Raw genomic sequence first — 27332 nt, forward strand, 5'->3', positions numbered from 1 at the left:
ATTATCCGTCCTATTTTTAAACTATTTTATTCACTATTTTGTTGTATATGTATTTATTTGTCCACTCTCGATTTAAATTAAATTTTCATTTGAATTTTTTTGTTGTTCCATTTTTTATCTCTATATTATTTTATTTATTATTATTTTTGTTTGGATTTTTCAAGTAAAGGCAATAATCGGTACTTGGAAATTCGATAAATCGTGTCCTAACGTACTGGGTTTCAGTTTTTCGTTTGATCTTAGTAATCAATTATCCTTTTAAATTAAAATAGATGAGTTTTAAATAAAATAAAAGGCAATATTCTGTATTTAGAAATTCGAGTAGTCGTGCCCTAACGTATTGGGTTTCGATTTTCCGTTTGATCAAATATCCGAATATCCTTTTTAAAATTTAAATACATGAGTTTTAAATGAAATAGAAAGCAAGCTCATACTCGAGGGTCAAGGTGTTGTGTCCTAACGTACTGGATATAACATTTTACCTTGAGATGAAACGGTCCTTGATATACATTTTAATTATCCAAATACTTTGAAAAAGCATTAACACTAAGAGGGATCGTATTTTAAACTCTTGTCAAATTTTCAATTTTCGACATTAAGACACTGAATAATCAATTAGGTACCAAATTTGGGCGTGACAAGGGTGATAACCCTTCCTCGCACGTAATCGACTCCCGAACCCGTTTTTCCAATTTTCGCAAACCAAAATCGTTGTTTTGATAAATCAATCTGTTTATTGAAAAACAACCACATTTTGAGGTGACCCAATCACACATCATCAAAAAGGATCGGTGGCGACTCCAAACTTTCATTTTAAAAAGTCGATTCCCGTTATTCAAAAAAGTGGTTTCGATAGCTTGGCGACTCCACTAGGGATAATAAGAGAGTTAGGCCGTAAAATTGATTATTTTCTATCATTTTGTCGAAAATTGAAAATTTGATTTGAAAAATCATGATTCTTTTGTCGCATTTGTTTGTGATCTCCATGATTGCTGTTGTTTGAATCTAGTAGAATACTCTTGCATTGCATTGTATGATCGTTGTGGTTACACCTTTAAGTGTGAGTGAGAAGCTATGCCTTCGTAAGGTTTTTACCTCCGCATGGGCTAGTGGATTACTTTCAGGATACATCCATACCTATGTATTCGTGAGATTTTCATCTCCGCATAGCCATAGGGAAATGTATTCCCCTAAACTGAACTTGATCCATATGAGCCTATAATGGGTGAGGATCGAGGAATCTGTTGGTTCAGGTACCCTTACTTTAGAACCGAACTACATATAGAGAGACCTAGGAGCATACCCTAGGTAGAGCCATGCCAAATCCTAGCGGTCACCCGGATAGGTGTTTTATATTGTTTTTTTCTCCTCTGCTAACGTGTTTTGTTTTGTTTATTACTGCATTGCATTACTCATCATAGAAATGAGGTGTTGATTCATATTCGATTACTAAATAGAATATCTTTTAATGGAAAATAAATTTATTGATAAAGTCGATTATAATACAGTTGTCTGAATATGGTCCAAGTAAACACAACGAAAGAAGGCTGATAGTTCGCGGAGGAAAACGAGACTTTGTTTTATTGCCCGAGGATTCAAGCCGATAAAGATTATTTGAGAGCCGTCACATCCCGACTTTCTTAAAAGAGGCATCTATTGGAAGTTTGCGAAATTTGACTTTTACGGAAGAAAGGGATCGGTGTCTTCGCCTGGAATATGAGGGCAGGGCCGCATATGTAATCCTTTTTATGTAAAGGAATTTATTTTCTAGAAAAATTGTTCTAATAGAATTGAATTCAGAATCAACGCCTTTCTTTCTTTTGCATTCATTCCATGCATTAGCATTGTATTTCATCATTTGCATTAGATTTTCATAAAAAGACCCTAATTAATTGAAATCATTTCAGTTAATCTGGAAACCGATAAAAGCTTACCAACTAAGCATCGTTACAGTACCCGTGCTAAGACAAAAAATATGGACCAAAGATTGGAAAGACTTGAACAACTTCAAAGAGAGATGCAATACCAATTACAAATGAAAATGCAAAAGCAACTAATGAAAATCTAGCAAGATATGAGGAACCAAGTGGTAGAGTCTCAAAGGAATATTATGAATCAGTTGTCCCAATTGCTGACTAAAGAGCTAGAAAAAGGAAAAAACTCTATGAACAATGTTGGGTAGGACAATGATGAGTCTCTCTACCCTCTGGGTTTCACCCTGACAAATGCTCAAACATGTCTGCAAAATGTACCTATTATTAAAACCCAACAATATTAGGCCGGTACCTCAGTACCAGTAAATTACCCGATAGGCTCAGGCTCCAATCCGGGGAGCAATCCAACCAATCCTGTAGCTCTTGATCTGGATGAAAGGGAAAAAGCAAAGATGGGACTGCCAAAACAACTCGAAGATCGGTATAGGTGGTTGGAGGAGAAATTTAAGGCAATGGAGAACGTTGACTACTACTGTAGGATTGACGCCAAGGATCTGAGTTTGGTCCCCGATCTAGTACTCCCGCCAAAATTTAAGACTCTAGAGTTTGAAAAGTATAATGGGATTAGTTGTCCTGAAGCTTACATCACATTGTTCTGTCGAAGGATAACAAGATATGTTAATAACGACCAACTATTAATCCACTGCTTCCAAGACAGTCTCCGTTTTATGTAAAGGAATTTATTTTCTAGAAAAGTTGTTCTAATAGAATTGAATTCAAAATCAACGCCTTTCTTTCTTTTGCATTCATTCCATAGCATTGTATTGCATCATTTGTATTAGATTTTCATAAAAATACCCTAATTAATTGAAATTATTTCAGTTAATCTGGAAACTGATAAAAGCTTACCAACCAAGCATCATTACAGTACCCGTGCTAAGACAAAAGATATGGACCAAAGATTGGAAAGACTTGAACAACTTCAAAGAGAGATGCAATACCAATTACAAATGAAAATGCAAGAGCAACTGGCGAAAATCCAGTAAGATATGAGGGACCAAGTGGTAGAGTCTCAAAGGAATATTATGAATCAGTTGTCCCAATTGCTGACTAATGAGCTAGAAAAAGGAAAAAGCTCTATGAACAATGCTGGGTAGGACAATGATGAGTCTCTCTACCCTCCGAGTTTCACCCTGACAAATGCTCAGACATGTCTGCAAAGTATACCTATTATCAGAACCGAGCAATATTAGGCCGGTACCTCAGCACCAGTAAATTACCCGATAGGCTCAGGCTCTAATCCGGGGAGCAATCCAACCAATCCTGTAGCTCTTGATCTGGATGAAAGGGAAAAAGCAAAGATGTAGAATGTGGGGAAGAGAATCAAGAAGAACATTGCAGAAGTAAAAACCTCACTGAACTGGGTATGGAAACAAATGATATATATAGGGTTGATCATCCAAAATTCAGGGAAGATACCCAAACGGATGGGGAGCTACTATACATTCCACGTTGAAGACGGTCATGAAATTCAGTAGTGCGCTGAATTCAAAACTTTGGTGTAGGGCCTAATGGATAATAAAAAGTTTGAATTCTTTAAAAAAACCAAGAGCTCAGATATTGGGGATTCTAAATATTAATACCGTATCTGAAAAGGGAGCCGAAAAAGAGAATTTATCAGGCATTCACCCTTACTTACCTGGGAGTGTTTTGAACAATGAGACTGTAGAAAAGATCCTATATTTTTTAGAGCCAATTCGGAGTAATGTTCAGAACACGCTTATTATTCTAAGCTTAGGAGCAAATAAGAATTCTTTTATGAAATATGCTTATCTCCAGCATCTTTATTTCAATACAATACATTTTTGTTTCTTATTTTGAGCAAATATTCTTTTATTCTTTCATTTCATTCATGATTATACCATACAAATAATCATCCTTAGAATCATTTTTTTTTTGAAATCTGCCTTCGTACCTACAACAGGTCCCTAGATATCAATGGCGTGAGCGAACTGTCATTGACTCAAAGTTTCCTTTGGGTGAGATATGTATTTAGGGAGATTTCAGGACTTTGAAGATGACAGAGATTGTAACTTATCTCCTGATTTGTTAAGAATGGTAGAGCAAGATAAAAAACAGATCCTACTCTACAAAAAGTCAATGGACAGTGAGCCTAGGAAAAGAGAAAGAGGCAAAGATCGGAGCCAGCATCACTGCAAAGACAAAGTGAGACGTCATTGAGTTATTTCAAGAATTTAAAGATGTTTTCGCATGATCGTATCAAGATATGCCTGGGCTACTAAGACTTGTGGATGCTAAAAAAGGTCCATATAGGTGTTAGAAGGACACATGCTAATGGTTTTACGTTAGCCAGACTAATCATGAGGTTCGGGTACTGCTAATCCACCATGGAAGGGGATTGTATCAGTTATGCCGTAAATGCCAAATGGAGGAAGACAAGACTTATGTGCCACCTCCATTTCTTCACAGATTTTCTATATGTGAGGCATGAATATTATGGAGCCGATCTCTTAAGAAGCTTCTAACCGATACCGATTCATCTTTGGGGTCATCGATTACTTCATGAAGAGGGTGAAAGTCGCTTCATATGCCAATGTTATACAATAGATAATTATCAAATTTAAAAAAAATTAAAAAAATAAAAGAAAAATATTAGGTACCGACAAGAAATATCAGAAAGGATCATCTCTAATACAACTACACAATGTCAAAATCTTGCAGTCTGTTCAAAGATCATACACCATATCCTAGTACAACGAAGGCAGCCAAAAAGAAATAAACAAAAAAAGAGAGAAAAAAAAACAAAAACAAAAACAACAAAAAAGATTGTGGAAGGTGACCGAGACTTGTAAAGATTGACATAAAGAAGTTACCATTTACCTTCTATACTTATAAAACATCGGCTAAGACCTTCATCAGGGCAACGCCTTTCTAATTAGTTTGTGGAAGGGAAGCATTTTGTCCATTATTTCTTTTCTCCGAGTCTTGTCAGAACTAAAGTTGGATGGGGTAAAATGGATCTAATCCCGATATGATCAGTCGAATTTGAAGGATATTCATCACGATCAGATGATGCAGCTTACAACAAAGGGGTTCATCCTAGAGAATTAGGGACCTGGCATTGAGGAAGATCTTTTCTATACAAAAGGACTTTAGAGGAAAGTGGATGTCAAATTGGGAAGGACCTTATGTAGTAAAGAAAGCCTATTTTAGAGGAGCATTGATATTGACCGAGATGGATGGCAAGGACCTGCCCAATCCGGTAAACTCAAATTCAGTCACAGTTAATAGTTTAAAAAAATACAAAAAAAAGAAAAAAAAAGAAACAAGAGAGGCCAATGTGAAAACCCGCGAAGGGCGCCTTGAGACCAAAGGGGATTTAAGTTGAAAACTCGAAAAGGACGGCTCAAATTTGGATCAAAGTGGGGCATACAGTAGTTTTTCTATTCCTGAATTAACAATGAAGAAGTATGCTACGTCTTGGGGCATCGATAAAGTACTCTGGATTCCCTAAATACAAATTGAACTCAAAATGGTCCTCAAGAAGTTGGTACAGAGAAGCTCAAGCTATGATATCTGAGGCACCTAGTTTTCCATTTTGCCCATTTTAAATTTGCTATCTTTGATTACCTTATTCTTTTCAAGATACGTCTCAATAAATTTCGTTCTTAATTGCATTTGCTATCCTTGATTACTTCGAGCTATACTTGTAATTAATTTCCTTCCGGTCCATTGTTATGATCTTTTTCAATCATTTTGCATTGAAATAAAGATTAATGGACTAATAATACTTTTATAAAAGAAGTTTCGCATATTACTTTGGAGGCTTCTAAATAATACCAGAACTTGAAACAGGACTATTGTTTAGAACTCACCAAGCCTGGTGGTTGAAAATATTGAAGAAAGATGATTATCTCTGTGGACTTTTTATCGGTGGAACAAAAGATAAGACATTTCATCAGTGATACAACCTCGAAAAATAACAAGTAATGTCAACTCAAGTGTAAAAGGGGATCATTCTCGGGAAAAAAATTGATACTTTGCATTTATACAAATAGTAGACATATACATTTGGTCATTACACCCAGGGAATGGTGTAACAGGGCAAATTGATTGAAGATGATACAAATCCTATACCTCTGAGTTACAGCAGGATGGATAGAAGAAACCAAATATTATTTCCCTAAAGTTGCAGTGGGAGGTATAAACTTTATGTCCCAGAAGGTACAGTGGAAGGGACTCTGAAATAACAGCGGGGCAAGTTGGCTGAGCAAAATGTGATTGTTTTTTTAGATTTTCTGTCGAGAATACCAGTCGAACAAGATGGCAGCATAATACGTCAGTAATAAAACTCTGATGAATAACGAGTGATGACATTTTAAGCATTTAAAAAGGAATCATTCTCATGACATTTCTACATTTATATCATTAATAGCACATTTGGTTAGGAGCATCTGATTCATTCTGATTGTAGCATTCTAATCATTTGGCATAAACATAGGCATATAAAATCGAGTCTACAGGACATGTCCCCTAGAGGACGGTGTAGCAACATCGGTGAAATTGCAGATCTTATCTCTCTAAGTAGTAGTGGAGCAGATCAAAGACGGTAAATCTTATCTCCATGTAGTGGCAATGGAGTAGATTTAAGCCACTAGTCTTATTTCCCTGAAGTTGCTGTGGAGCAGACTGAAAATTGCAGATCTTATCTCCTTAAGCAGTAGTAGAGCAGATTGAAGACCGTAAATCTTATCTCCATGTAGTGGCAATAGAGCAAATTTAAGCCACCAATCTTATATATCTGAAGTTGCAGTGGAGCAGGTTCAAGATACAAATCTTATCTCCCTGAAGTTGCAGTGGAGTAGACTAAAAATTACAGATCTCATCTTCTTAAGTAGTAGTGGAGTAGATCGAAGACGACAAATTTTATCTCCATGTAGCGACAATGGAACAGATTTAAGCCACCATCCTTATCTCCCTAAAGTTGCAGTGGAGCAGGTTCAAGATACAAGTCTTATCTCCCTGAAGTTGCAGTGGAGCAGATTGAAAATTGCAAATCTTATCTCCCTAAGCAGTAGTAGAGCAGATCGAAGAAGGCAAATCTTATCTCCATGTAGTGGCAATAGAGCAGATTTAAGCCACCAGTCTTATCTCCCTGAAGTTGCAGTGGAGCAAACTGAAAATTACAGATCTTATCTCCCTAAGCAATAGTGAAGTAGATCGAATACGGCAAATCTTATCTCCATGTAGCGAAAATGGAGCAGATTTAAGCCATCAGTCTTATCTTCCTAAAGTTGCAGTGAAGCAGGTTTAAGATACAAGTCTTATCTCCCTGAAGTTGCAGTGGAGCAGACTGAAAATTGCAGATCTTATCTCCTTAAGTAGTAGTGGAGCAGACCGAAGACGACAAATCTTATCTCTATATAGCAGCAATGGAGTAGATTTAAGCCACCGGTCTTATCTCCCTAAAGTTGCAGTGAAGCAGACTGAAAATTACAGATCTTATCTCTCTAAGTAGTAGTAAAGTAGATCGAGGGCAGCGAATCTTATCTCTATGTAGCGGCAATAGAGCTGATTTAAGCTACCAGCCTTATCTCTTTAAAGTTGCAGTGGAGCAGGTTCAATATACAAGTCTTATCTCCTTGAAGTTGCAGTGGAGCAAACTGAAGATAACGAATCTTATCTCCCTAAGCAGTAGTGAAGCAGATCGAATATGGCAAATCTTATCTCTATGTAGCGGCAATGGAGTAGATTTAAGTCACCAGATCTTATTTCCTTGAAGTTACAGCGGAATAGATCTAGGATAACAAACCTTATCTCTCTGAAGTTGCAGAGAGCAGGTTGAAGTTACAGGTCTCATCTCTCTGAAGTTGCAGTGGAACATATCGAAGATAGCAGATCTTATCTCCCTGAAGTTGTAGCGGAGTAGATCAAAGATAGTAAACCTTATCTCTCTGAAGTTGCAGTAGAACAGGTTGAAGTAACAAGTCTTATCTCCCTAAAGTTGCAGTGGAACAGATTGAAGACTACAAACCTTATCTCCTTGAAGTTGCAGTGGAGCAGGTTGAAATTACAAACTCTTACCTCCTTGAAGTTCCAGCGGAGTAGATCGAAGTTACAAATCTCTTCTCCCTGAAATTACATTGGAATAGATTGAAGCAACAAGTCTTATCTCCCTGAAGTTGCAGCGGAGTAGACTGAAGACAGCTAATCCTATCTCCCTGAAGTTGCAATAGAGTGGATTAAGGCGACAACAGAGTAGATCAAAACTATAAGTTTTATCTCTCTGAATTTGCGGTGGAATGGATCAAAGCAACAAGACGCAGAGAACTAGAATGAGGTTATCTGAAGAAAAGAAACACCAAAAGAAGTCAATATCCTGTGAGGCCGGGCAAAATTGGTCTTCCTCGAAAGTCTTTGCTCTGTTCTCGTTACACGATAATGAGCAAAGAGGGGCAACTGTAGAGCCCAAATTTTGCCCTGACCCAACAAGCAGAGCCCAAAGCACCAAATAAATTAACAGTCCAATTAACACCATACTAAACCAACCACTACACCCCACTAACTCCATCACCCCACTTGTCTGCAAAAAGAAAGAGGCAATCAGTTGCAAAATTTGGCTATAAAAGCCATTCAGAACTATTGTTAAGGGTTTTTTTTTGAGGAAAAAGGAGAGAGATTCGAATAGAGAATTTCAATACAAGAAATACACGAGATTAATCAAAAATCAAAGCAAAAGAGGTGTTTTTTTGTCTATTCTCGTTTTAAGTTATTTGTTTTTTTTCTTCTGATTTTATTTAGTTTTTTTATATACGAAAGTAAAAATAAAGGGAATAAGTTTACTCATTTTGAAATTACCCAAAAAAGGGTTTTTTTGAGGTCCAGCTGCCATGTACGGTGATGCTAACGATGGCGCGTGGAGGTCCGGTGACCGGAGCAAGGTCGGACTGATGGCCGGATTTAGAAGGGAAGGGGAGAGTATTATTATTATTATTATTAACCTACTATTATTATTTTTATTAATATAATATTGTTTTCTTTTTTTTTATATTGTTATTATTATTAGCACGTATATTATTATTATTAATGTATCATTGTTATTTTCTATTTTATTATTACTTTTATTACTACTGTTTCTATTATTATTATTTTCATTACTTCCATTATTATTTTCATTATTTTCTATTATCATTAATATGTCGTTTGTTTATTATTATTATTATTTTTAACACTATTATCATCATTATATTTACTTTTTTTAATATTATTACCATTATATTTTTTTATTATTACTATTATTTTTATTATCCGTTCTATTTTTAAACTATTTTATTCAATATTTTGTTGTACATGTATTTATTTGCCCACTCCCGATTTAAATTAAATTTTCATTTGAATTTTTTTTGTTGTTCCATTTTTTATCTCTATATTATTTTATTTATTATTATTTCTGTCTAGATTTTTCAAGTAAAGGCAATATTCGATATTTAGAAATTCAATAAATCGTGTCCTAACATACTGGGTTCTGGTTTTTCGTTTGATCTAAGTAATCGATTATCCTTTTAAATTAAAATACATGAGTTTTAAATAAAATAAAAGGCAATATTCTGTATTTAGAAATTCGAGTAGTCGTGCCCCAACGTATTGGGTTTCGATTTTCCGTTTGATCTAAATATCCGAATATCCTTTTTAAAATTTAAATACATGAGTTTTAAATGAAATAGAAGGCAAGCTCATACTCGAGGGTCGAGGTGTTGTGTCCTAACGTACTGGATATAATATTTTACCTTGAGATGAAACGGTCCTTGACATACATTTTAATTCATCCAAATACTTTAAAAAAACATTAACACTAAGAAGGATCGTATTTTAAACTCTTGTCAAAATTTCAATTTTCGACATTAAGACACTGAATAATCAATTAGGTACCAAATTTGGGTGTGACAAGGGTGATAACCCTTCCTCACACGTAATCGACTCCCGAACCCATTTTTTCAATTTTCGTTGACCAAAATCGTTGTTTTGATAAATCAATATGTTAATTGAAAAACACCCACGTTTTGAGGTACCAGATCACGCCTCATCAAAAAGGATCGGTGGCGACTCCAAATTTTTGTTTTAAAAAGTCAATTCCTGTTTTTCAAAAAAGTGGTTTCGACAATATGTATTTTAAATAATATTAAAATTCATTAATATTATGAGATTTTAATAAAAAAATTATTGTAAGTTATTAGTACTATTGTGATATATAAATTAAAATTATATGTTCATATTTATAGTTTGTAATGAAAAATTAATAAAAATATTAATTTTGTTAGGTAAAAAGATTTTTTTAATTTCTTTCAAAAAAAAGATTCCTTTAAAAAAGCCAAAGTAATTTAACCAGTGTCAATTTTGGAAGTGAACAATTAAAGACAATTAATCACAACGTTAATATTTTTTTGTCAATCGTACATATTTTTTATTACTATAATAATAAATTTAGCCATTAAAATTTACATATTCTCTCACTTTATTTTTTATTCCGCAACATTTTCTCAAATTGGTCTTATTTTAACAAATTTAGCTTGCAACATTAACACATTTACATAGAATATATAAAGCGCTAAAGGCTAAATTTGTTATTATAGAAATCAAAATTGCATAAAATTGACAAAAAAATCATGATTAATTATCTTTAATTGTTCACTTTCAAAATTAGTAAGTATTATCAACAAGTGGTTGGATGAAATCGTAAAACATATTACACTCCTAAGGAAAAGACCTAAGTTTGAATCTTGGATACTCCATTGTGGGGTGGGCCAACCACAAACCACGAACCCCAAACATAGATATAATATAAAAATTTGGCAATAATTAAATTGCTTCATTTTTTTTAAAGGAATCAATTTGTTAATATGGAATTTAGAGGGATTGAAGATGCACTTTTACCATTTTATTATTAAAATTTTATTTCGGGTCGGGTCTAAATCTCCATGTCCTAAAGCTAAAATGAGTACCATAAAAATAGTGGTTCGTAATTATCCACTTTTTTTTTCCCTCTCACTCCACCTTTCAATCCTGGCAATAGATGGAGTGTTTCCATAGCTGAAAAACAAATCATTTTTTTTAGAGAATTGAAAGCAATAATGTCTTTCTTCAAATCAGTTGCGGCAAATTCGTCTGTTTTCACTCCCAGGGAAGCCAAAATGGCGATGCGGCAACCTTCTACTTATGGGGTAAGCATCTTCTTCATCCGTTCTTTGTGCCACAGAAAGTGTTCGATCAAATGCCATAGAGACTGCAAAGGGTTTTCTTTTTGGCCATTGGGTCTTTATTTCTTTTAGTGACAATTGCGATACATATGCAGCCTCACTCTTTTATTGACTTTGATGTTGCTTCATTAATCTTTGGTACCAATAAATAGTGTTTTTTGCATGTGAATTCTAATCCCAAAAACGAAAAAATCAGTTTACTTGTTATTGTTGTGGACTTTGGTCTTTTACTTGTTTACCTTGTAAGATGCACGGTGATTGTGTCATGCTTTTTTCCTTTTAGATGAAGAGTTACTGAAAGCGATTAAAGTTGCTCTGAGCTATGATGTTGCATTTTGCTTGAAAATATTCAAATTGATTGTTCAAAGCAAGTTACTATAATGTTATGGTGGAAAGGTCCTCAGCCTCAGAAATTCATCAGAATATGTTAATAAATAAGTGCAGTTTTTGTACTAATAGTAGCATGCTATATATGTACAGGTATTGTCGCAAAGAGCTGGTTCATCTATTAGGAAAACCACTTCTGTTAACTTACTTTATTTCAGAGGAAGCTCTTCAGTTAGAGTCTTCTCTTTCTTAAATATTGCACGCTATTCAAGTTGTTCCGGAGAGGAGTTTTATTCTTCTTCAAAGAGAAGATCTAGAGGACCTGTTATGGCTGCAAAGAAAGCATCTCAAGGTCAGGTTCATCATATATTTTCTTTAATGGGAGACATTAACGAGTTAATCAGACTGTGGCTGTTAACTTATCTTTTTGTTCACCAATCTCTTTCCTTTTCTCTCCCCCATCCCAACCCCCACGACAATGGCACATACACAAATGTGCATTCGTGATCACACACTTTTCGCACTTTCAGATTTTTAATAACTAATTAGCTTGTTTGCAATCATCCAGGTCAAAAGGAAGAAGAAGGAAGGTACAAGCATACTGTTGATTTACCGAAGACAACATTCGGCATGAGGGCTAATGCTTTGGTGAGGGAACCTGAAATTCAAAAACTGTGGGATGACCATCAAGTGTTCAAGAGAGTTGTTGATAAAAATGATGGGGTAGGTTTACCGTACACTTATTCCTGTGTTTTATTTATATGGACTTATTATCTTAGATTTAGTTACTTTTTCAGGGAAATTTTGTCCTTCATGACGGCCCTCCATATGCCAATGGTGATCTACACATGGGTCATGCATTAAATAAGATATTAAAGGATATAATTAACCGTTATAAGGTAGGTATTCTGGCTTCTTTACCTTGGAAATCTAGTTTGTTGCCCTTGAATTTCGATTTATGGATGCTTTTTCTCTGTTGTGGGGTGCACAAGATCAGAAGAGCAATAAAAACAAGGAATTTGAGTCTGCTAGCCATTGTGATCTAAATGCTTTTTATTGTGATCGCTGAATTTGATTGAAAACACATCGTCAAACAAGACAAAGTTTTGACCAAGAATCTGTCATGTGTTGTTTGCAATAAAAAAAGCAGGTAGAGATCTGTGTTGTGATTCCGCTTGCTTTTAGTCACAAACACAATGCCAATTTGGGTCTGAAACTCAAACTCAATAATGCTCATTTCAGCAAAAATAATGGAAAAGATAAGGAACTTGAAACTCAAACTCAATTAAAACTGATAAGTTGCTGTAGTATCTCTGAATGACACTTTTCCTTTAGATTTTGAGAACTTATTTATTGTTATAGAACACTCTTGCTTCAACTCTCTGCCTGGTCTACTTTTCTGAGGCAGTTTAAGTTGTCTATTTTCTAGATCTAGTGATTTAATTGTGGCTTTAGTTATGGAGCATGGCACTTTATATTTGTTTCAAATTCTGTTAATGAAGTCTTCAAGTTTCTGTATCTGTAACATATGTCTAACCAAGATAGTTTTGTTTAGTATTGGCCCAAACTATTGACTATCAGATCATGAACACTCTTATTGCTGCAGTGATGGCATCATATCATCGATATTTGCTGTAATTTATTTTGATCTTTCCCTATTATATTTTCTTTTCAAGTACCTTATTTTTTTCTTTCTTATAACTTCAAATCAAACAGTTATCATCCGTTTTTACTTCGTTCTTTATTTGGACAGCTTCTTCAAAATTATAAAGTTCATTTTGTGCCTGGTTGGGATTGTCATGGCCTGCCAATTGAGTTGAAAGGCAAGTATCACTAAGGTCACTGCTTCTGTTTATTAAGATGTGATCCTTATTCAAATGCTACTGAAAAAGGTGCACCTAGAAATTTGAGAAAGTAGGTGTATAAAATTTGGAATTGTTATTGATAATGAATCTATATGTCTAGGGTTTTCACTCAGGCAAGCTGAGTTGTTTCAGGCCATAGTAAATTCTATTTAAAGTGAATATAAGTTTAGGTCTTTTTTTTATTCAAGTTGTCTTAGGTTGAAGTCATTTCGGGTTCAATACTTGGGTTACGGGTCAATTTGTGTTCATTTTGTTAACTTTTAATATCAGTGCAGATTGGTTTTGGACAAATTATTCAAATAAAGTTCAAATTTATCATTGGTAATTAAGTTATTTAAGTGAACTAGGGGCATGTGGACCTGCCACATACTTTCAATTTCTTTTTTTAAATTTTTAGTATCATAAAGATAATTTTTTTTCTTAAACATAACTGTCAATGAATTATGTAAAATTAAGATCATAACAAGTGCATTAAATGCAAATTGCTAATAGTATACTCCTTTATGCATGTTTATGTCATAGAAAAGATTAACAATATGCTCCTGGTAAAAAAGTATTAATGATTTTTTAGGGATTGATATTTAATTTAGTTTTCAATTTTCATGGCTTGATTATTATTTTTGTTAAGACTTGTATGTTTCGGCTTACACAATCAAACTTAACTCCAAAAGTTTGAATGGTGTTAATTATTAGTTTTTAATTTATAAAGTAGAATTTTATTTAAGAGGTACAAAAAAAAAAAAACCATCTAAAAGACATGGAAAGAACTATGAACATTGTTTGCTTTAAAATATAGTTAATCTTTTTAGTAGATAATATATGCTGTTTTACTTTTTTTCACTAAACAGTAATCTTTTTGGACTACTTTTTGAAGATATATATTATTTTGTTAAGTTAAAAAATTGTTATAATGATAAATTTTCTTTTCAAAATTTGAATTGTTATTATGGAAGATAATAATCAAAGTTATATTTTCTTAATATAATATCTTATATTTATTATTTTTTATAACATTAATATTTTTTAAATGTTAAAAATTATACTTCATTAAATTTTGGGGTCAAGTTAGGTGGGTTTTGATTTATTTTTCTGGGTCAAATTGGGTTGGGGCGGGTATTTCTGTTTTGGGTCAACTTCAGTAAATATTGAATGTTATTTTTCAATAATAGATATATTGGCCATAACGGCCTTTTGCCAGTCGTGTTTTTGGTCTAGGTCCAAAAATGGAATATGTCTCATTCATGACAACTTCATAGCAGGGTCATTCATACTTGACTTATGAGGAAGCTCAAAATCTTCCCAGTTGAAATTCTAAGTTGACTATATTACTTCTAATTGTAACAGTTCTTCAATCATTGGATCAAGATGCCAGAAAGGATCTAACACCACTGAAATTGAGAGCGAAGGCTGCCAAATTTGCCAAAGCAACTGTCAAAGCTCAAATGTCATCATTTCAGGTGTTAACCAGTTTGGCTTGTTTTACTTGATTCATGTTATCAATGAATCACTGATTTTTTAATGAACTTACATTTTAAAGCTTTTCATGGTTAAGAGTCGCATTGATGATATATTTATTTGTTTTTCCATTTATTAATGTTGGTAATAGATGACTAAAATTTGCAATTGAGTAGTTTGAATTTTAAATTTTTGCAGCGCTTTGGAGTTTGGGCAGACTGGAATAATCCTTATCTAACATTAGATCCAAAATATGAAGCTGCCCAGGTATCTGGTACAGTCTTTCATCGTTTTACTTACCAGTGCCTAATCATAAATCATAAACAAGCAAATCTTGTGTGCTGCAATAAGATTTACAAATTAAGTCAAAACTTGGTAAGAGGATGGGAATTTTCTTTTTCTTTGCGTATTTTGCTAAAAAGAAGGGGAAGAAGGAAGAAAAGTGGGTCATTGATACAAAGGAGAGTTGCTGTGAATTATAAAGGAAAATAATTCTAAAATATTACCTTCCTATGATTTCTTTCCAACATTAGAGTTAACTGTTGTTTCTCTTCTTTGAGACCTTTAAATTATATCCCACTCTTTCTTTTACTGATCTAGCATGAGAAAATGTGTAATTCAAGTTCTGATTCTAGCACACGCCCTGATAAGATGCCTTTTGGGTACCCTTATAATATCTCTAATGAAAGTGGTGTATTATTAACTAAGTAATTGTTTTTTCTTGTATCTACATCTGCCAGATTGAAGTGTTTGGCGAGATGGCACTTAAAGGTCATATATATAGGGGAAGGAAACCAGTTCATTGGAGTCCATCGTCACGTACAGCACTTGCAGAGGCTGAATTGGAGGTAAAAAATCTATTTTCCTAGTGTCCCCCCTCCCCCTCCCCCCCCCCCCCAAAAAAAAAAAAAACCAACACATAGAAACATAAAAAAAAAACCCTGCAAAAAAAGAAAGAAGAGAAAACTAGAAAAGAGAAATAAGGAAACTGGGGCAGTATAAGCATGTCATTCTGAATCACATAATTTGGTATACTTTTATGTTTTATGCTGGATTGTATCCAAAGAGATTCCATTGTAGTTAGAGACTAGTCACTGTACTTAAACATGTCTGCTACATTGTGGTTTCCCTTGCTGTTTCACTATGGAGATCTAGGAACAGCAAGTATAGTTGGCATGTTGTTGGATTTTTTTCTTTTTTTCTGGCACATTAAAAAAAGAGAAAAGGACCCAAAGAAATGAAATATGAAAAAAAGTATATTTAATTCTCAGCTTTAATTGTTTCTGTTTATAATTACCATATGGGTCGTCCAAGCATAACTCTGCATAAGTAAAAAGGGTTAATGTTGCTTATCCAAAAAGAAACAAAAAAGAGTACTTTCCTGTTATGCTGCATCACACTCATCATAATGGCTAAAGACTAATAGTATGTGAAAAGAGATAGATGCTTATTTGGATGGAACAAAAGTTGGAGGGTTGAATATCATATTTATGTAAAAGAGTTATCCCTTTTATTTTTCTTATTACTATTTTTAAAACTATTGTTGTAATGATTTATGACTCTTCTTTCAGTACTGATATTTATTCTTGTTTCCTCATGCATTTCTTCTAGGATCGCTATGTTTCTAATTTTCTCATTTATGTCCTAATGCAGTATCCGGAGGGTCATGTTTCAAGAAGCATTTATGCTCTTTTTAGAATGGTCAGTACACCTTCAAGTAAAGAGAGCTTATTGGAAGAATTCTTTCCAGATATATGCCTAGCAATATGGACTACAACTCCGTGGACTGTTCCAGCCAATGCTGGTATGTCTTCTTTGACTTTTCCCTGCATTTGCCCATATCACTGTCATACTTGTCCTTTTCAGCTTGTTAGACATGCATCTTACAGAAGTGTCGCATCCTTTCTTTAAGTTGGAATGGTGGTCTGTATGACAATTATGGCACTTTTGGCTCCTTTTTAAAACTTGAGTAGGCATCTTATTTTTGGGCCTTTTTGTAGTCTTTTGTCACCATTGAAAAGGTTTAAAGAGAGATTTTGGTACAAATATCCTATTAGGAAAATACGCTTATAACCTATCTACCTTTGGTTCTTAATTCTATGTTTCGAATAGCAAATGGCCCATTAACCTTTTTAAATTTTCAATCAAACTAACATTACCTGTAAATAGCCGTGTAAATAGATAATTATTATTCCTTTTATTTATGGTGGTCAAAAGAGATTTATCAAGGACAAAACCTTAAGGTTTTAGTCAACCTTTGATGAGATGAAAGGTTTCAATCTCAAACACATGGTCATAACATTGAATCTGAACTCAACCGAACTCAATTTGACCATAAAAGAATCAACAACTTGGACCGGAAAATGACCTAAATTCAAGTGTCAAACTTGCATGTTAAACCCGAAATCACCTGACCCGAAAATCCCACCGACAAACCTAAACTAAACCAATCCAAAACTGACTTGAACCTGAAATTTTCAAAACCTGACTTGACCTGATCCAGATTGGTCCAACTTGAAACCAACCCTACTTCCCAAATTGACAGGTCTATATAGGTCTTATGTCACCAGGTATGTGGGTTTAGTGTTACATTGTTGTTGTTCAGCCTTGATATGACTTTATCTCTATCAATATCTGATGTTTCTAGAAATTTCATGTTATTTTTAATCTTCAAGTGTTTGATTATCCACATTAAAAGACCAGATTTCTTTAAAAATAATTGGTGTAAAAAAGAAATATGTATAAATAGACATATAAGAAAACATGTTAATTGGTTTTAAAAATTATATATTAATTGTGACCGGGTGGATGCATACCATGATACTTTCTTGTATGGGTATTTAAGTTATATATTGAATTCTAGTGACTAGTGATCACAGCAGTAGTTTCTATACATGCACTTTCAGCATACAAAATCATTATAGGTATATCTAAATTGCAAATTATTAGTCACAGATATGATAAGGGTAAGATACAGGCGATCTTAATGAAGGTATACTTCTCTTTGATTTTTCAAATTTATGGTTATTGCTTTACTTTTAACTTGTGAAAGGTCACGTGTTACTAATTTTATTTAATCAAATTATTGTCAAATAAATCACGTGATTTGGTTTTGGTTCAATGTCTATGTTAAGCCAATGGTACTATAGGAAAACTATTATTGAATTTGAAGATGAATAAGCAGCTAGTCTATAAATTCTTGCTACTTTGGTTGTTTGAGTGTTTGAGGCACCGTACTTACCTGTTAAATTTGTGCTGTCTAGGTTGATAACAAGTATTTTGTTCATTAGTCTGAAGAAAGAATTGACATCTCTCTTCTACTTCCTGTCAGCTGTTGCGGTGAATGCCAAGCTTCAATATGCTGTTGTTGAAGCAAAATCATTGTCAGAAGATGTCCACCTATCTGCTGGAAATAAAAAGAAAAGACTTGGAAATATTGTGACAGAACCAAAGATGCCTTTCTTTATAGTGGCATCTGATCTTGTCCCAACATTAGAAGCAAAATGGGGAATTAAGCTCATTGTCAAGAAAACACTATCGGGTTCTGATCTTGAAAACTGCAGGTTGAGTTAAAACTGAAATATGTAGTTACTTTTGAGCTAAATAATCCAATGCATCATTTAACAATGCATGTTTGGGGAATTAAAGAAATTGTCAATTTGCTGATCATAGATTTTACTTGCGGTTTCAGGTATATTCATCCAATTAACAACATGGAATGTCCTGTTGTCATCGGAGGAGATTACATTACTACAGAATCAGGAACTGGATTGGTTCATACAGCCCCTGGTCATGGTCAGGAGGATTATGTGACTGGTCTGAAATATGGACTGCCTATATATTCTCCAGTAGATGATGATGGAAAGTTCACCGAGGAAGCTGGGCAGTTTAATGGGCTTGATGTTCTTGGAGATGGTAATGCTGCAGTTGTCAAATACTTGGATGAAACATTGTCCATTATAATGGAAGAATCATATGGTAGGTTTTTCATTTAAAGCCCATCTTTCTACTACTACTATTATTATTGTTGTATTATTATTATTTGTGATAATTTTATAAAGGTCTGTTGTTGGCTGCTATTTTTTTTCTGAGGTATTGTTAAACAAAAAAGGGCAGCCATGCCAGGAATCACCATACCTATTCTGTTATGCAGAACATAAGTATCCATACGATTGGCGTACAAAGAAGCCTACTATATTTAGGGCAACTGAACAATGGTTTGCATCAGTGGAAGGCTTTCGTCAGGCTGCTATGGATGCTATTGGTCATGTAAAATGGATTCCTGCTCAGGTATTTGCTTTAATTGGCATTGGAAGTAATCTTTGAGTAGAGAGGAGATTCAAACCTGACCTTTAGCAGCAGATGTATGCACCTTTCATTGAGCCTATGTGAACAATGTGATTGAATATGAATTCTGTGTTATGTAATGTTATCCCACATCGATTAAGATTTAGGTTTTCTGTAGTCTTATATTCAAGTTGAGTCTCTCCACCTTGTTTTCAATTGGTTTCATGTTGGATGCTTAACATGAGGTTGTTCACATGTGGGCTCTTGTTGAGCTCGTGAGGGGCAGTGTTAATTTGTGTAATCTCACGTCTTAAGTCTTTGGTTTCTTGTCTTATATTCAAGTTGTGTTTCCCCATATACTGCCAAGTAGTTTTAGGTTGGATGCTTAACACTATGTAAAGTAATAAAATATATTCAAGCTCATTGGTGATTTGGCTTTCACATCTTAAATTTTAATTTGCTTTCCTCTCATTTTTCTACTCTATCAAGCAATGGATGAAAATAAATTACCTTTTCTTTCTATTTTTCCATCTTTCCTATCAAGTGCACCAACAGAAAGGACAAAAATATTTTCTTTCCATTTTTCTCCTTCAATCTTTCATCTTTCCAATTTTCTTTCCATTTTACCAAGCAAAGCCTTGAGTTTATCTTTTGAAAAATGGTATCATTTATGTTGACAATTATATGTTGGTATATTTTGTTAATGGCATTTTAGGCACAAAATAGAATATCTTCCATGACTTCCAGCCGCTCTGATTGGTGCATATCAAGGCAAAGAACATGGGGCCTTCCTATACCTGTCTTTTATCATGTCACTTCAAGGGAACCTCTTATGAACAAAGAAACTATTGATCATATCAAATGTAAGATGTCCTCTAAACCTTACTGCCTTAGTTTATATTTTTCCCTCACTTGATAATCTTTCAAGGATTCATTAGTGATATTTTTGGATTTCTATTCAAGTTGGGTTATTTTCCACTGCTATGACAGTCTGTAATTATTGCCCTTGTATGCTACTTTTAAACTTCTGTGGAGTTATTAAGATTTCATGCCATGATATTTTGGTCATTTATTGTGGCAGCCATTATAGCCCAAAAAGGCAGTGATGCATGGTGGTACATGACAGTGGAGGACCTGCTACCTGAGGAATATTGTGATACAGCATCAGAGTATGAAAAGGGTACAGACACCATGGATGTCTGGTTTGACTCAGGTTTGTTCACTTAGGGGTCAACCTTCAAGTGCTTTGCTGCTTTTGAGAAATAGATTAGAATGTAGAAGTTGCTTGGTCTTGCTTGAGCATCATCGCAAGGTTGGGGCTGTCATTGCCACTCTCATTAAATTGTTATGGTTGTGTTACAAATTCTCCAGATAATTGTGCATCAAGCTGACTTATTCTAAAACTAGAAGCTTCACTTTTCTTTTCTTTTTCTTTATTAGTTATTGTTCTTTTGGGTTGTGCATTGGAAGGGGATTGTGGTACCTCAGGACAACTGGTTAGATGAAATTCTTTGGCGTAGAGTTTTAGCAAAGCTTTCCTGAAGGTTGCTGACCAATGAGGAAGAAAGTTTTACTTGTGTTGTATGCTAGATTAATGATATGAAATAGATTATATTGCTTTTAAACTTCATAGAACCTCTTTTCTGGTTAGACTACAGATAACACAGGGACATCATTAAATGTTAAGCAATTATTTTCCCTTCTTTCATTTACTGTTCCTAGCTTTGAGTTCTGTTACTATAGTTGAGAAATGGTTAATGTTGTGAAATATTGCTTATATAGTTTTCTGATGTTTGATAGCTGCTCATGTATGTCAGGCTCCTCTTGGGCTGCTGTCTTGGGAGAAAGAGACTGCCTTAATTTTCCTGCGGATTTGTATCTTGAGGGTACAGATCAGCACCGTGGGTGGTTCCAGAGTTCCTTGTTAACAAGTATTGCCACAAAAGGTATCAATGTTGAAAACTAAATGTTAACCCTATAATCAAACGGTTTTTAAAATGCATAATTCTTTTGTTTTGCATGGTGTCATTCTTTTATTTTCTTGGTATGTCTCTTTTTCAAGTTTGATCCTTTTGTCGAAAAGAATTATTCTAGCCATAAGGTCAAGTGAGAAGGGCATCCATATGTTAACATTTGTGAATTTTGCTAGGAAAGATGGAAGAAACAGAGATGTTTATTTCCCTAAGACTATATTTAACTCTATTAGCATTGGTCTCCTTGTGGATACTTGTCACCTTATCTTGTTCCATTTTGAGTAGTAAATGACAATGTCGTTTCATTTTTCAGAATGACTGTAACTATATTCTTGTATTTTTTTTTCTTTACTTGCAATTTTTAGCTAAGCATTTAAATACAACTATCAAAAATAAAATAAACCTTATTATATTATGTTTTCATAACTAGCGATCACCATGAGACAGAGTGTCTGATAGAGAACAAGGATATACAGCTTGGAGAGAAAACTGAGGGAAAGTGGAAAGTAGAACAAGAGGGTAAAGTTTCATTTCGATACCTTAAATCTCAAAATCTCAATTATTAAAATGGACCTAAATATCAGTTAATTCACGATTACCGAGTGCAATTGGTGAGATAAGGAAGCAATTTGTAGGTTGTAGAGTACACCAGGAACCAAACAAAATTCCAAATATAACTTGATGACTTATCATCTCAAAATAAGTGAAACAGTAACACTAAATTTCCTAAATAATATGCTATTCTCAATGTATATAACAATTGTGAGTAAACCCAACAATATATCCATGTAGTTAATAATATTTAAATATCTCATTCAGCTTCTTCCTATTCTGCATCAATGACTGTAAGTACACCTGGTTTCTATAATTAATAGTCCTTATGAACTTTTGCGGCGCACTAGTGGTTGCTACCAATTCTCTGATTTGATATTAAACTTGCTTGTTGAATAGAATTATATTACTGCAATGTAATAGATTCCAGCATGTCTCTTGTTGCAATGTTGTTCATTCTGTTTGGATATGTAACCCTGATTGGTTGTTCTTTCTTCTCTACCATCCAGGAAAGGCTCCGTATTCCAGTGTTATAACGCATGGATTTGTATTGGATGAGAAGGGTTTAAAGATGAGCAAATCTTTGGGGAATGTTGTAGATCCTCATACCATTATTGAGGGAGGGAAGAACCAGAAGGTTAGTTTTTGGCAATATAATCCCCTCCAAATTCTTTCTGTCTTCCCTGTTTCTTTCAATAGATATAGCTTCTGATGATAATTATCTCATGGTGGTAGGAAGCACCTGGCTATGGAGCTGATATCATGAGACTCTGGGTTTCTAGTGTAGATTATACTGGTGATGTGATGATTGGGCCACAGATCCTCCGTCAAATATCTGATGTATATAGGAAGCTGAGAGGAACATTGAGATATCTCCTTGGGAATCTGCATGACTGGAAGGTATGTTCTAGTTGTTTTTAAAATCAACCTTCAAAGTCCCGGCTTCACTTGTTACCCTGTTTTCCCTGTTACAGTGGGTTTGGATGAGGATTTTGAAAATTTGAAGAATTTTGAACTGAAAACATTTAAAATTGCTCTGTTTAGATGAATATTTTTTTAAAAGAAATTTTAAGTGCTAGAATATGATGAGATAAAAATTATAGTAGAAAGTAATGATGTTATAGATAGAAAAAGAACAATCTGCTATCATTTAATTTGTGAAATAATATTATTAATAATATGTAAAAGAAAAAAAAGAAGATATTGTAAATCAATTTTTTGTTGTTAAGAGTTAGATAAAATAAAAGCTGCTTAAAATTGAAACATAACAGATGCTCATTTAAAGGACTTGACAGGTTTAACCTCGAGAGGTGGAATTTGAAATGAGAATTTGAGTCATCCAATTCCCTTATTCAAATTCAAAGAGTTTTGAGAATTTAAATTTTTATCATGTCAAGCAAGGTTTTTTTTTTTTTTTCCTATACGAATTAAATCCCTCATCAAAACACACACTTATATTTTCTCCACTAGATGATTAAATTACTTGCTAATTCTGTTAGACTTTTCACTGCCTAACCTGCATACCTTACACAAAAACAATAAATATATGATACACTCAGAAGAAGAATTTGAGAAGCATATTTGCATTTCTTGGTTTGTTTCACATCATTTGTTATTTACAGTTTGGCCTACTTACATGGCAGGTTGAAAATGCTGTCTCTTACCAGGAACTGCCCATGATTGATCGGCATGCACTGTTTCAGCTTGAAAATGTTGTAAAGAATATAAGGGAGGGTTATGAAAATTATCAGTTTTTCAAAATATTCCAGGTATATATATTTTAAATTGTATATTGAATTCATGATTTCTGGCAAGTTTAGCTTCAAGCAAACTGGCATTTTGGAGTTTTAGTTATTCCCTAAAGTGCAACAATCAGTGAAAAGTTGTTGGTCACAGAAAATGCTTTCTACACACTTTCCTCTCTGTTAGTTTTTCTCAATGATAATGGCACCCTAACATAGATCCTACTATGTTTTTCTTCTTATTGAGATCCTACTATTATTGGACAATGTAACAATACTGTGAGGAAAAAGTTGAAATCACAATATGGTTCCAACCTTCAGCTTTTTGTTGCGTACAGTAGTCTTGGGTGTTTCTGGTAGCTGCCTTACAGATGACTCATTTGCTATATAGTAGATCTTGTATTTAGCTAAATGCACATTATTGCTTTTTTTCTAATACTTACAACTTTTTCCCTATTTCAGATCATACAACGGTTTGTGAATGTTGATTTGTCAAATTTCTACTTTGATATTGCCAAAGATCGACTTTATGTTGGGTAATTCTTTCCCTAATGTATCATATCTAGATAGCTGTTCCACTTTACTTTTTCTTCATTATTGTGTTCTAGTAGACCCCCTTTTATTGAACTGATGATTAGAGTGTGAGTCTTTGTATGATATTGGTTAATATCATTTGCCTCTTTCCACATCTTGGACTAAGTTTTTGGAGTTCGCATTGATTTAATAACAAGAATGACTTTTACTCCCAAGTATAAACAAATTCTGACAGAGTACCAGCTTTTTATATGCAAAGACAGGTCACTGTGGGTCATATGCCGTGTAATTTTATTGTTGCAGTAATTTTCCATCAGTAACTATGTAGTTTAAACTAGAGTTCTCATTATTATGGTTTTTTGCTTGCACAATCAAGAGCAAGACTGCTTCAGAATATCTAACTTGCAAAGAAAGTTGGTTAGTGTTTTTTTCTTTTATATCTAGGCAATTCAGGCATGATGATTCTGCATGAACAAGTTATAACCCAACAGCTTATGTCCGTGCTTAATGCAATGCATCTATAGATTTTTATTTATTTATTTATTTTTGGAATGAGTTTGCTGTTATTGTGATGCATTTGTATTTAGCTTAATAAACTTGATCAACAGACATTCAGCATATGAATGCAGGATAAGAGTTCTATACGCTATTGATCGATTGAATTGAAACATAAACTGGTAGTATGAGTCATGGCTTGGGATGTTTATATGCTTGGAACTAGTCTTAAAAGTGAAGGAGTGCATGTTCAAATGTTTCTTCTTCTTGCTTTCCCTGAAAGTTCTTTAATTTATTTCAGGAAAATAAGGTTGCGTAGTCAAATGCTGAGTTAATATGTTTTACCCATCACTTAACATTTTAGTTTCCATTTATTTTATTATTGGACGGAATTGATGTCCAACTATTCTTTGAGCACTGTTTAAGCCTGCTTGGAGCATTCTCCGTTTTGAAATTGCTGAGCTTTTCATATAATTTTATATTGTTTCCCTTATTTTGAAATTGCCGAGCTTTTTATATAATGATAAATTGTCTCCAAGTTTTAGGAACATTTTACTTCATATCTATAGATTGAGAATCTTCGTGTCATGTGCATTAGGACATTTTTAAATAACTGATTTCTTATTAATAGCCACAAATCATCTGTCAGTCTGAAAAATGTGACTGAGTCTTTCATTTCCTTGGGTCACTGGCCATCAACTGGTAGTTTTGGGGTTAATACTGATATTTCAGTAACAAATCCAATAAATCTAAGTATGGCCCTTGGTGTATTGAGGTTTTCTGGAAAGGGATTGTGTGCTGGTTCTTTATTTAAAGAATAGGCTAGATTTATCCAGTTGTACTTCGCATTATAACTAGTAAAGAGTTTCAACCACAACCAACCATTATGCTTAGTTTATTTTTTGTAGATTGTCTAGTCTTAAAGAAAGTGATCATGAAAAAGTATCTCTTTCTCTTTCTCTCTTGTTTTCCTTGCTAAGTTTGACAATTTTCAGCGGCACGACAAGTTTTACAAGGAGAAGTTGTCAAACTGTTCTTGCTGAGCATCTCCTTTCCCTATCCAGGGTAATTGCTCCTATTTTGCCACATTTAGCAGAGGATGTATGGCAGAATCTTCCTTTTCAGTATACCATCAAAGATGGTTCTATTGCTGGTTTTGTTTTCGAGTCAAAATGGCCATCTGTGAATGAAAAATGGCTCACATTTCCAGCTGAAGAAGTCGATTTCTGGGGAAAGGTCCTTGAGGTAACCAATCTTTTAAACGTAACAAAATGTTTAATCTTGGATTTGTTTATTTGAGAAATGCACTAAAATTGAAGACTGGCAAAGGGCTAATGTTTATCGTGTTGATACCAGCTGAGAACCGAGGTAAACAAGGTGCTGGAGATTGCTCGTACCGGGAAGTTAATAGGTTCCAGTCTTGAAGCAAAGGTTTATCTACATGTATCTGATGCCAGCCTGGCGTCTAGATTACTCGAAATGTGTTCAGCTAACAATGATGCAGACGCCTTACACCGCATATTCTTAACGTCTCAGGTAATTTTAATTTCATTTACATATATACTCTTGAAACTGAGTGATCTGTTACATTTGATGGCTTGCCTATGTTCGAACTGGAATTCACCAATCGGTTTAAGCTGTAGTTAGTCGATTTTCCCCAATACTCGAAATTATCCTCGTCCAAGGTTGGCTCGGGCTGAATAGATAGTCCGGCCCTTGGGCAGGTCTAGTTGGGAAAAAAACCTTGTTATTAACTTAATGGATTACACTTCTTTACGCATAATTTTTCAACACATGTTCTTTCTTCTCAATGGAAATATTGCAGGTAGAGGTAGTTCCATCTTTAGACCATGAACTTGTTCAAAATATTTCACATACTGGAGAGTACGTTGTCGAAGATGACAGGGTTTGGATCGGAGTATCAAGGGCCGACGGCTCAAAGTGTGAGCGATGCTGGAATTACTCACCTCAAGTTGGATCTTTTACGGAGCACCCTACCCTTTGTGGCCGTTGTTTTAATGTTGTTGGTATTCAACCAACTCCTGCAATGGCAGCAGCCATCAGCTGAGACCTAAACTCAAACAAATCCGGCTGAAAATGAGGTTAACCTGGAAGTTGGCCGATCTTCGTTTTGAGCTTCACAGTGTAGCTAATTTCATGTCCAAGCTAAAATATTACCCATTCTTTGCAGAAGAGTGTTAAGTAAATCAATTTTTCTGCGTACATGTGACCTTTCTGCAAAATTACTAAACTTTGCACACAAAATATAGAACAGATTACTAGAGCTGGATTTTAGGTAAGATTGTTTTCTAACTCAGTAGTGTCCAATTTGAGCGATTATTTAATAATAATTATTAAAAAAATTACAATATAAAAATATTTTTTTTACATTTTCTTGAATAGTAAAAAAAAGTCATTTTATTTCTTCCAATCCACAACCCTTTATTTACAAATGACTTGAAAATAACTCCATTTCTAATTCAAATTTTAAAGCATGGATTAATTAGATTTGATCTTAATCAAAATCCCAAATTGAAATGATTCGAAATAATTTAGAATTATTCAAATTCAAGAGTTAAATTTAAATGGAAGAAATGAAATGCATGGAGCCCGAATAATGTTAAAAAAAATCATGGGAAATAAAAAAAATAATGGAAAGGTAATTTATTTTCAGTAAGTGGTTTATTAGATAATTGAAAAAAATGATTTTGAATACTATTCGAAATTCAAAAAAATCATGCGCGGGAGGGGGGAGGGGCTATTGAACGGCTGGAAAAGACTCAGGTTTGCTTACGGAAAATAGAAACGGAGGCGGATTAGTTTCGAGTGAATAGATACTCTGAGATAGAACGAGAAAAATTAAATTTAATTAATTCAACTTATAAGATTTTGG

The 27332-nt window shown here is 34.1% G+C and overlaps 1 protein-coding gene across 4 annotated transcripts; it reads left to right on the top strand.

Annotated features, from left to right (window-relative positions):
* Positions 1-10952: 10952 nt before the first annotated feature.
* Positions 10953-26739, top strand: LOC107889099 (isoleucine--tRNA ligase, chloroplastic/mitochondrial). 4 transcript variants are annotated; one of them, XM_016813420.2, is made up of 22 exons: positions 10953-11173; positions 11690-11888; positions 12105-12259; positions 12334-12435; positions 13290-13359; positions 14746-14858; positions 15055-15123; positions 15597-15704; positions 16510-16660; positions 18188-18419; positions 18548-18834; positions 19010-19146; positions 19859-20006; positions 20225-20356; positions 20961-21089; positions 22178-22305; positions 22404-22568; positions 23312-23437; positions 23873-23946; positions 25435-25684; positions 25796-25975; positions 26265-26739. In XM_016813420.2, the coding sequence occupies exons 1-22, from the start codon at positions 11084-11086 to the stop codon at positions 26505-26507; spliced, it is 3288 nt and encodes a 1095-aa protein (XP_016668909.2). In that variant the 5' UTR covers positions 10953-11083; the 3' UTR covers positions 26508-26739. The 4 variants fall into 4 exon arrangements, with proteins under 4 accessions (XP_016668909.2, XP_040932274.1, XP_016668908.2 ...); XM_041076340.1 differs by having other exon boundaries at positions 25504-25684; XM_016813419.2 differs by having other exon boundaries at positions 10977-11173; positions 12322-12435.
* The last annotated feature ends 593 nt before the right edge of the window (positions 26740-27332 follow it).

Source organism: Gossypium hirsutum, chromosome A09 (assembly GCF_007990345.1).
Source record: "Gossypium hirsutum isolate 1008001.06 chromosome A09, Gossypium_hirsutum_v2.1, whole genome shotgun sequence".
Taxonomy (NCBI): domain Eukaryota; kingdom Viridiplantae; phylum Streptophyta; class Magnoliopsida; order Malvales; family Malvaceae; genus Gossypium; species Gossypium hirsutum.

Excerpts from the sequence above, each read along its gene's own strand:
- LOC107889099 (XM_016813419.2), top strand. The coding sequence starts at position 11,084 with ATGTCTTTCTTCAAATCAGTTGCGGCAAATTCGTCTGTTTTCACTCCC. Across the intron at positions 19,147-19,858 it reads TAAAATGGATTCCTGCTCAG|GCACAAAATAGAATATCTTC; the intron begins GTATTTGCTTTA and ends ATGGCATTTTAG. Across the intron at positions 25,685-25,795 it reads TCTGGGGAAAGGTCCTTGAG|CTGAGAACCGAGGTAAACAA; the intron begins GTAACCAATCTT and ends TGTTGATACCAG.